Source organism: Myotis davidii, unplaced genomic scaffold (genome assembly GCF_000327345.1).
Source record: "Myotis davidii unplaced genomic scaffold, ASM32734v1 scaffold73, whole genome shotgun sequence".
NCBI lineage: Eukaryota > Metazoa > Chordata > Mammalia > Chiroptera > Vespertilionidae > Myotis > Myotis davidii.
In genome coordinates, this window is record NW_006286675.1 from 1,953,550 (window position 1) to 1,965,185 (window position 11,636).

Consider the following 11,636-nt stretch of genomic DNA (forward strand, 5'->3'; position numbering starts at 1 on the left):
CTGTAGGATATTTAGCAGCATTCCTGGCCTCTACCCACTGATACTAGTGCCAATTCCCCAAACCCAGTCGTGACAGCCAAGTATCTCCACACATTGCCCAATGTCCCTGGGGAGCAAATGTGTCCTCCCCTCCCCACTGAGAAAGCTGTTTCGGATGGCCGCTGTCACCTCTGCACTGCCAGTGCTCAGCATGCTGCCTGCTACCTCACTGCGCAGACAGTTAAATATTACCCCAGTGAATTCACTTGCCTGCCTCCGTGTCTTGGCTCTCACTGCTCCCTTGCAAACTCATTTTGCTGAAAACAGTGTAGTAATAATTTCCAGTTTAATTTATAGCAGACTGTGTACTTTTTAATGATACAAGCACTTTTCCTTTTAGCATAATTTCTGGTAACTCAGACGTAAATATCACATCAATGTTAAGCCCACGCTGACATTGCTCACGTACTGCCCCCGAGATCCTTCGATGCATTCAGTGGGTGCTGCCGCCTTTAGTTTCCCTAGTGCACACTCATGATTTTAGGTCAGGGGTGGGGAACTTTGTTTCTGCCAAGGGCCATTTGGATATTTATAACCTTATTCTCAGGCCATACACAATTATCAACTTAAAAATTAGCCTATTATTTGGGCAAACATTTAATTAATGTCACACCTAATGCCTTGGCAGGGCCGGACATTTCCCACCCCCCATTTTAGATTAAGTGACTATGACAAATTATTATGCAATCATTTGAAGCTCAGGGAACTCATAAAGAAAACAAATGGCCATTTAAGTGTCAAAACGCTTAACTCTAAGTTATAATGAGATTCCACACATTACCCAGAAACCTGAGAGCATACCAAAATGCCAAAGTCCACGGAGACACTGTCTGGAAAGCGGAAGTCACAAACATCCTGGAACATTCATACATCTGTTGTCTTAACACTGCCACCTTCGCTAGCTTGTCTCTGGAAAGCTGATGTATCTGGGCTGGGTGGTGGCAGCGGGTGAAGACTGACTGAGACGCCAGAGAGGCCTGAGGAACTCTGGAAGCAACGGGGACCGGTGCACATTTCACACAGAGATCATTTCTGACCAACCCCTTGGATGATTTGTAGCTTATACTCAACATACTGTTTCAAGCACATGATTTTAAATTGATGTAGAGTCTAGTCATTTACAAAATCCGTTTATTGCAGCATTCTTTTAATGGCTAGGATTCAAAGTGTTAAAAATTCAATTTACCCAAGTGAAAAGAAAGACTAACAATAACCGTTTGTCACTGCCATTTCTGAAGACTGTGCCCAGTGTTTTTCATTTATTGTTTGTGACTAACATCTGAATAACGTGTAAGACATGAGTCTAACAACTGACTACCTTAAACTCAGGCAACAACCATATCACTAACTGCCATAACGGGCATGACGGCATTCAGACTCTCACACACACACACACACACACACACACAGGCACACACACAGGCACACACACACGCACACCAAGGATGCTGACACCAAGGATGTGAGTTATGACATTCTGCCTTTCTAGAAATAGAGGCCTTAACTCCTCGACTGCTCCTGTAGTAAAAGGTTGAAGAATCCTTTCTGAAGTGGGTTTCTCCATGGAAGAGAAGGAGAATGCGTTAAGGACATTCTGAAATTTAGAAACAAAGCCAAACAAGAAAACCTTTGCAAAAAAAGCCTGTGTACTGTGCAAAGCTGGTGAACATGGGAAGTCAGTATTTGAGAGAAAGATATCCTAGCAAAAGGTAACTGACCAAGTGAGGATGTTTTGTAACTACCCCCTCCCCCAAGAAAGACAGAAAAGAATGAAAAGTTGGTTAAAAATATTTAGAATGTACACCCTTACATGGGCATTATAAATATGAAATCTATATGGCAACAGAAAGTACCATATTCGGATCACTGCCCTGGGAAAGTCGCCAAAGCCACACTAGTTTCTATTCCTCTTATTTCTCGGCTCCATCTCAGCACTTTCTGGTCTTGTCCGACGATTCTGTGTTGGACTTGCTTCTGTGTCTTGAAGATCGTTTCTGAAAAGAGTAAAATAGAATTGACATCTTAGGAAATAATGATCATTATTATTTATAGCAGTTTCTAGTTTACAAGTGTTTTCACAGACATCATTTCATTTAAACCTCTAAATGGCCCTCTACTCCACTGACTAATCTGTTAAAATAATAATAATAATTATTATTATTATATATTACTAGAGGCCCGTTGCAGGAAGATTCCTGCAAGAATAGGGCTTCCTCGGGCCTATTCCTGTAAGAATAGGGCTTCCTGAGACTGGAGCGAAGCGGAGAAGGGAGCCTGCTCCGCTGCCTCGCTCCCTCCCTTCGCCGCTTCGGCCTCGGATCCCTCCCTTCTCTGCCACCTGGGCTCTCTCCCTTCCCCTCCACTTTACTCCCTTGCCAGGTCACGGATTCGAATCCCAGATCCCGCGGGCAGTGTGGTGCACTGCCAACCCTGCCTGCAGTATGCAAATTTAACGGCCACCTTTGTTGGGTTCATTTGCATACTCTTCTGATTGGCTAATGGGCGTAGTGAAGGTACAGTCAACTAGCATCTTTGTCTTTTATTAGTGTAGATACTATAATTATAAATAATATGATAATTATTATTCCCATTTTACAACTGAGAAAACAGTGATTACCAAAGATCACAGACATAAGTGACAGAGCCAGGAACTGAACCTCTTTCTTCTGAATCAAAATCTAACAGTTTAAGCTTCTACTTAACATGTTAGAAAGCTGTAAAAAAAAACCCCTAAACTGCCCCCATTCTAATAACAAACAAAGCCAGATAGTCCAAAATAATCATAACTTTTCTTGATCCTATCAGAGAGCTGAGACTGTTAGGCATGAAAACAAATTTCCAAAGAAAGATAAGCCCCTCACTGCTGGCAGAGCACTGAGAAAGAGGTGGCTGTCAGCTGACATTTTTTCCTTTTTATTGAATTTATCTGGGTGACACTGGTTAAAAAAAATATACAGGTTTCAGGTGCATAATTGTACAACACATCATTGGACACTGTATTGTATGTTCACCACCCCAAATCAAGTCTCCATCCATTCATCACCATGTATCCCTTCTTCCACTTCCCTCCATTCTTGCCCTCTACACAGCAGGCAATCACCACACTGTTGTCCCTGGCCATGAGTTTTTCTGTTCTGTTTTGTTTTGTTTATCCCAATCCCTCCACCCCTCCTTCATCCCTGAGAGCTGTCAGCCTGCTCTCCATCTAGGAGTTTGTCACTATTTTCTTGTTAGTTCATTTGAAGGATTCTGAGATAGGGGCTAGTACTGAGGCCCTGCCACAGGGGGTCCACAGACACTTGCAGGCTCTCTTCCAGGCACTTCCTCCAGGTGCTCAGGAGAAAGGTGGGGAGCAGGGCAGGAAGACTGAAGAGAACCCAGAAAAAAAGGCAAAAGATTTGAGGAGGCATTTCATCAAAAACCCAAGGATAAAATACCAGCCTCCATGATTTGGCATTCATGAAAGGAAGTTCATCATCATTAATCCTTAGGGAAATGCAAATTAAAACAATAAAATACTGCATATCTATTAGAATGGCTTAATAAAATAAAAAGTAAAACAATAACCAAGTACTGGCCAGGATATGAAGCAACTAGAACTCGCATACATTGCTGGTGGAACACAATTTGGCAGTTTCTTATAGGATGAACTTACACTTCCTATACAAGCCTGTAATGAATGCCACTCCTAGGTGGATATTTCTCTCTCATTGGTGTTTCTCTTTCTCTATCCCTCTCCCTTCCTCTCTCTCTAAAAACCAAAAAAAACGTATTTTAAAAAATTGAGTTGAATTATAGGACACCCAGCTGGTATTCTAGAATTGCTTTTTAGCTTGGGAAAACACCACCTCCCCCAAATCAGAACTGGTACTAGAATCACAGTATGGAAAGGTTTATTACTCACAAAAGAGGCTTTTCTGGGGAGAGCAGGGCAGGCTTCCAAAGTTGGTCTGAAAATGGAAACTGCCTTGGGTGGGATAAGAGAGAGGGTTCCCATAGACAGACAGGGACTTGCACAGTTTGCCAGGACCAAAGGAGGGAGCACCCAGGATTTCCTATCAGCTTGTCCAGATGTGGGACAGAAGAGGAAGAGGAAGGGTTAAGACCTAAAAGTTGCCAGCAAACAAAATAATGGAACCAGACTCCTTATTACCGGGTGTAAACTGATGAAGAACTAAGTCCAGAGAATTACTATGTGGTGCCAGCTCACAGCTGTAGCACAGTGGGAGAAGCACTAGGCTTAGGCTTAGGAGATTCAAGACAATTCACCATCCTTCTGGGCTCAGATTTCTCACAAAACACAGTGAGTAAAGTTTCTTCTCTTCTGTGCAATCACAGGGATTAAATAATAAAATGAAAATGAAAGTACCTAATATAACAAGTACCACTGTCATATTAATTTATAACAATGTAGCACATATTAGGAATTTGAGAGATATTAGTTAAATGATATTTACCTTCTCTAATACTCAGAAGTAATTTTTGCTGATTTTATTAGTATTTACTTCTTAGAAATAATGGAACAAAGGAAAGAAAAACATATTGGCCAACATGCCAACTTCCTTGGGATAAATCTATTTCTGTCTCTGGATAAAGGTCTATTAAGAAGGATAGGTCTCTGGCTTTGTCACCAGATGAGAGAAAACTCTTTGGTTTCTTTCTACTTAAATAGAAGGGCGACTCAATGTGTGTTCATAGACAAGAGGCATGAGCTGAATCTTAGAAGAGGAAAAGTAGGAAGGATAATAAATGTGCCCAGAGATGATTTCCCAGATTCAGGAGAGGAAGCCATGGTTTAATGGTAGTAGAGGGACACTAGATTCAGAAGGAATGGACAGTGAAAGGCGGTCAATAAGCAAACAGATTAAACCTAAGATTTTGTGAAGTCAAATAAGCAAGACAAAACAATCAGAGTGATGACTCTGGATGAGTTCTTCATTGTAACAATTACTGCATTCAGTTCTTGGCACCACACTTTAAAGGGAACATGAACAGACAGACTGGAGCCTGTATACATGCCCGAGACTTGCAGAGGCAGGGAGCTTCCCAGGTTCTTTTGTCTCAAGGAATCATCCTTCTTTCCACTATAGGCCAGGCCTCAGATGAATACGATCATTGTCAGGAGGCAAGTCCACAGGCCCACTCTGCGTTCAGCTTGCCTGGCTCTACACCCACAAACAGGAGGCCAGGCCCATCGGCAATAATTTGTTGATGGGCTTTTGCTCCTTGCTGCCCCTGGGTGGTTTCTTTTTCCATCATTTTTCTCATCTAACTTGTAGGGGTTTCTTGGGATTTGTTTTTTTCATCTTTTTTGCTTTTATGTACTGAGATTTATATATGCTTATAATTACTGTATCTTCCTGATGGATCATTTTATCATTATAAAATATCTCTTTGTCTTTAGTTACATTTTTGTCTTAAAGTCTATGTTGTCTAATATTAATTAGCAATGGCAGTTTTCTCTTGGTTATTGTTGCATGGTGTATCTTTTTCTATGCTTTTACTTTCAATTTATTTATCTTTGAATCTAAAGTGCATCTCATGTGGAAAGCATATAGTTGAATCATGTTTTTTCTTAAAAAATCCACTCTGCCAATCTCTGCCTTTTAATAGAAGGTTTAATCCGTTTATGCTTAATGTATTTACTGACAAGGCAGGATTTATGAGTGTCATTTGCTATTTGTTTTCTATAGTGCTTATGTCATTTTTGTGGTTCCTCTATTCTCTGCCTTCTTTGGTGTTAAATATTTTCTAGTGTACCACTTTAATCCCACTGCATTTCTTTTATTATATTTTAAATTTCTTAGTGGTTGCCCTGGGGAATATAATTAACATATTAATTTATAACAAAATATGCTTAGAAGGATAACACAGATACGTATAGAATTGCTACATTTTGTTGAAAAGTAAAGTTGTGGCTCTAGCCGGTTTGGCTCAGTGGATAGAGCGTGGGCCTGCAGACTGAAGGTTCTCAGGTTCGATTCCCGTCAAGGGCACATATGCCCAGGTTGTGGGCTTGATCCCCAATAGGGGGCGTTCAGGAGGCAGCCGATCAATGATTCTCTCTCATCATTGATGTTTCTCTCTCTCTCCCTCTCCCTTCCTCTCTGAAATCAATAAAAATATATTTTTTAAAAAAAGAAAAGTAAAGTTGTGGAGGCTTTTCCTGATTCTGCCTCTAAAGCTACATATGGGGCGCTGGCCAGGTACCTCAGTCAGTTAAGAGCATCGTCCCAAGGTTGCAGGTTCAATTCCAAGTCAGGGCACATACAAGAAGAAACCAATGAAAGAATAAATAAATGGAATAATAAATCAATGTTTCTCTCTCCCCTCCTCTAAAGAAAAAATCCAAAAAACAAATAAATAAAGCTACATTATAGCATAAGCTTATTTACACTATTGTGCACTCAGCTGAAGTCAAGAGTCCTGGATTCTGATCCTGGCAGTGCCACGAGCTAGCTGTGGGCCTCGACCTAGTCAATTTACCTCTCTGGAACCCAGCTTCCTTCTCCACATAATGAGGGGACTGGACTAGAGGAGCGCTTACACTTTTCCAGCTTTAACATTTATTGTCAAGTGATGGGGTTTGTTTGCTAAGTGTTTTCTTATCAATAATGACTTTAAGAGGTCACCATTATTAAAAACGAACTTGGGCTCAGGAATTCTGGGCTACAGCTTGTCATAGCTGTTGGTATCAGGATGATTCCCAATAAAAGAGAACATGATTAGTAAAGGAGTGGCCTCCTCTCCCAGAATGCAAAGTTAAATAATGCTTAGCTGAAAGCAATGCAGCCAAAATCTCAAACTTTCATGCAACACTAGTTTGAACCATCAAATATCTCATTAGTCTGATAAACCTACTCATGTTGTGTTCCTTGGATACACCACACTTTTCCATTTTCCTAGCGACTCAGCTATGAAATTACAAAACGTCAATAGCACAGCAAACCTCTCCTTTGGAAAGATAGTATAGCTTAAAGGTTGAAAGTGTTGACTTTGACACATTAAGCTACTCTCAGCTCCATCACTCATCACTTACTGCTAAGTGACATTGGGCTGGATACTTACCTCTTTCAGCTTCAGTTACCTCATTATCAAAAGGAATAACCATACACCATAGTATTGTTATGTTATTTAAATGAGAGCACACACGTAAAGTATTTATTGTGGGTTAGATCATGTGGGTCATGATCCAGAAGGTAAGGCCAGAGAAGACTTCCATGAGAAGCAGGTCTCGAGTTTAGGCCTGAAGGGTAAAGGTAAACAAGAAGGAAGATGAGAAGAACATTCTGGGTAGAGACATGCGTGTTCAAAGGCCCTGCGGTGAGTGGGTATGTGGCATGAAGAGACACCTGTATCAGAGGAACAAAGGAAACGCACAGGTGTGTGATAAAACAGAAGACTGGAGAAGACCAGATCATGCAGGACCTTTCAAGCATATTAAAGAGTCCCTTCTCAATCCTAAAAGGAAGAAGAAGCTACTGCTATTTTTCAAGTAGAGAGACAAGTTACAGTGATCAGATTTTCATTTTACAAAGGTCACTCTAGCTGCAATATGGAAGATGAGATTGTAAAGAAGCCAGAAAATAAGGATAGACAAATTTATTGCCCAATCAAGATACAATGGTAGCATGAACTAGGGTGATGAGGGGGGTAGAAATAAATGAATGGATCCCAGAGCTATTTAAGAAGTAATATCTATAGGAGTGATCACAGAGGCACTATAAAACAGGATATCAAGAATGACAGATATTGTAAGGGCGAGGGGAGGGTGTAAGAAATTGGCTGAAAGGGAACAACAGAAGAGGATCATGTTTTTAATTTGCTTTAAAAACGATATAGGGGGGTGTAGAAGAGTAGATAAGGTCAAGTGTTCAGCTTTGCACATGTTGATTTTGAAGAGTCTTAAAAATATCTAAGAAAAGACATCAAGTAGGTAGTTGATATATGTATCTGGGGCTCAGGAGAGGAGCTGGCAGGAGAGATAAATTTATTAGGAGATCAATTTAATCTTAATCATCAACAACTAATGATCTAGTTCAGTGGTTCTCAACCTTCTGGCCCTTTAAATACAGTTCCTCATGTTGTGACCAAACCATAAAATTATTTTCGTTGCTACTTCATAACTGTAATGTTGCTACTGTTATGAATCGTAATGTAAATATCTGATATGTAGGATGGTCTTAGGCGGCCCCTGTGAAAGGGTCGTTCGACCGCCAAAGGGGTCGCGACCCACAGGTTGAGAACCGCTGATCTAGTTGAACAAAAGGAAAACAGGTTATTGTGTCTCATAAGCCAAAGAAGAGAGGCTTTTAAGAAAGGTGAAGAAGTCAATAGAAGCAAACACTGCTAAGAAGTCAAGAGAGATAAGGTCTAAAATATGTCCTCTGGATTTAGCAACATGGCGTCTTCAATGGCCTGAGTGAAAGCTATGTCAGAATGATGGGAATGGCTGAAAATGTTGAAGAGCAAGTAAGTGGGAAATAAGGAAAAGGAGACTACAAGTAGAGATAATCTATTAAGAAAGGAAGGAGAGGCACGATAGTAGCCGGAGGATGAGAATGAGCGAGATGAGGCTGAGTAAGGTGTTTTTGTCTGTTGGCTATGTGGTTGGCTGGTTTTAGGATGAGAAAGATTTGAGCATGCAGGAAACCCAACAAAAAATTACAGTTGAGAGGAAAGGTTGCCTAAACAAGAGGGAAGGGACACAGCCAAGTTCCTGACAAGAGAGAAGGATGAGGGAGAAGGAATTCGCCTCCAATAGGAGTTAGGACATCCCTTTATTATAGAAAGAGGAAATGAGGATTGAATCTGTACAAATGCAGGCAGATTTATATGTTTGGAGAGATGAAGATCCCACTATAATGGCTTTGGTTTTCTCTTATAAAGAACCAGGTCTTCAGCTCGGGGGATGGAGCCGCCGAAAAAAGCTGAGTTTTCAAATAATCCTTGTGAAGAACAGGACAAAGAAGTGATCGCAGGCACAGGAGAACTGCTGCTAGGCAATTCTAATGGCCTATGGGAGGTATGCGATCATGAAATTATCGTAAATTTTCCCTGCTGTACTACAGGTGACTCCTGTAGGTGGAGATTAATGAAAATGTATTATTTTTTGGCACTGTCCTTTTCCTGCTTACCTACCAGTGGGAAGTGGAATAGCCTCCCACCCCCACCCCAAAGTCTCGTTTCTTAGCAGATTCGTAAGTGTTACAGGAGAAGTAAAAGTGCATTTATTCTACACTGAACACTCTGGAGCCAGTGCTTAAGGCCAAACTATAATCACCTATTGGAACAATTTGTCTTTAGAAAAACAACTCCTGACAAATATTCAGAGTTATTACTTTGGGATTCCATTTATAAGCAGAAATATATAGAAACAAGTAATAAACTGGAAATCTTTATCTGGAGGTGTATGAATTATTCCTTTCTTAAATCAGAGAGCACAAACATTCTTTTGTTTGAAAATCAACTGTATAGAATTGTAATTTTTCAGTCAAAATGCACACAGAATAATTACGAGAACTCACTTATGTGATGCTTCCCAGGCTTCCTCTTCTTCAAGAATATCTCTTATGATGTCCGAACTGGAACTAAAGGGATATACATCAATATTGCCAGACAGTAAAAAGACAGTATGATTCTATTTATATAAAATTCTAAAAAAGGATAAACTAATCTATAGTGACAGCAAACCAGCAGACCAGTGGTTACCTGTAAGGGGCACAGGGTGGACAAGGAGGGGTTACACAGTAGCAAAGAAAACTTTGGGAGTGAGGGAAAGGTTCACCATCCTGATTATGGGGATGGTTTCATATCTGTATACTTATATATACATGTCAAAATTCATCCGATTGTGTGCTTTAAATATTTGAAGCTACTTTTTAAAGAAACCTTTATAAGCAATAATAATGAAAAACATACAAAAGCTTAAATAAATCTCTCAACATAAAACCTGGATTCAAATGGAATATAGTCAAAGACCTTTTAAATTTCGTATGGCAACCCAAGATCAAATCATGATGGTTTTTGTTGGAGAGGGAGAGAGAGAGAGAGAAACATCCATCAGTTGCCTCCTATATGCGACAGGGATAGAACCCAAAACCTAGGTACGGTCCCTGACCGGGAATTGACCTGCAACCTTTTTGGTATATGGGAGGATGCTTCAATCAACTGAGCCACCCAGCCAGGGCTCAAATTGTGTCTTAGAAACTGCACTCCAGTCATGAGATTCACAAGAGATACTAAGTTCCAACGTGGCTTTTACTCCCTCTGTAAACAAAGTAAAGTAAAATTAAATTAATTTTAATTGTGCTAATAATGGAATTTGTTATAATGTAACCTGGCTTAAAGTACTATGTATTTCTGGCCTATCTGTGCAGGGTAAAGAAAATTATACAGGGCATGTATTATTTCTTTTTTAAAAAAATATGTTTTTATTGATTTTAGAAAGGGAGGTAGAGAGAAACAACGATTGGCTGCCTCCTGTATGCCCCCTACTGCGGACTGAGCCCACAACCCAGGCATGTTCCTGACCAGGAATTGAACCAGTGACCTTTGGTGCATAGGATGACGCCCAACCGAGTCCTACCAGCCAAGGCTCATGTATTTACTTCGTTATAAGAAAAAACTATTTTAAGGTTTTAGCATCTTGTTCTTATGCAAATAAATCCCTACCAAATAAATACATATTTTTTTTTAAAAAAGACATGTATAGCAATTACCTAAAAAGCATTTCTTTAGATACCGAAAGACATAGAATGTCAGAGGCACTGTATGGGACAACTCAGAAGTAGTAGTCACTACCACAGGATGGAAAAGCCTAGAATAAAAGGCTCATTCTCAGGTAAGAAACAACAGATTTGGAAATGTTAGTGTCAATCCTATTTCTAATGATACTCTAGTAGATAAAAGAGTTTAAAAATTGTAGATTTAAAGTTCCAATGAATCATTCTCAACCGCTTCTGACGAAACACTTTGAAGCAAATACAGTTCTGTCGAAAATGTTTTACTCACAGGATTTCCACCCAAATTCCCAAAACTCTCAAGGAGCTCTTTGCAGGCCCCCCTCTGACTGTGGTCCATGTGCTATATAATGGCCCATGTGGGGATTCCCATTGCACCCCAGGTCTGGTGACCCTCTGATATAGCTAGCACCATAGTTCTTTTCAGAACAAGGCTTTTCAGAATAAGGCTTCTCATTTGGTAGTAGCTTTTAGCATGGGTGGCTTGACAAAATCTACACTAATAAAAAACAAATATGCTAATTGACCATACCTTTGCTATGCCCTAAGCCATGCCCACCAACCAATCAGAGCGACTATATGCAAATTAACCCAACCAAGATGGCGGCCGGCAGCTATGGAGCTAGAGCAAGCAGGAGGCTTGGTTGCCTGGGCAATGGAGGAAGCCAAGCTTCCCACCTGCCCTGAGCCAGCTGTGGCCTCCACTCAAGGACTCTAAGTTTCAATTATAGAAGCTAAATAAATTCCAGATACCTGCTTCCAGCCAGCCTCCACTGGGAGCTTGGGTGGCTGGGGGCTGTTGCCAGCCTGCAAACAGCCATCAGCCCCTCACCCAGGATGGCCACACCCTCATGG

At 40.6% G+C, this 11,636-nt stretch overlaps 1 protein-coding gene across 1 annotated transcript in view; it reads right to left on the reverse strand.

The window, feature by feature from the left end:
• Positions 1-1,904: 1,904 nt before the first annotated feature.
• The window catches only part of RAD18 (RAD18, E3 ubiquitin protein ligase), a 62,944-nt gene continuing 53,212 nt past the window's right edge, over positions 1,905-11,636 (reverse strand). The window contains exons 9-10 of the mRNA XM_015560350.1: positions 9,567-9,629; positions 1,905-2,033 (exon numbers count right to left, since the gene is read on the reverse strand). Of these exons, the coding sequence (XP_015415836.1) occupies positions 1,934-2,033; positions 9,567-9,629 (163 nt within the window). The 3' untranslated portion in view covers positions 1,905-1,933. The remainder of the gene's footprint in view (positions 2,034-9,566; positions 9,630-11,636) is intronic.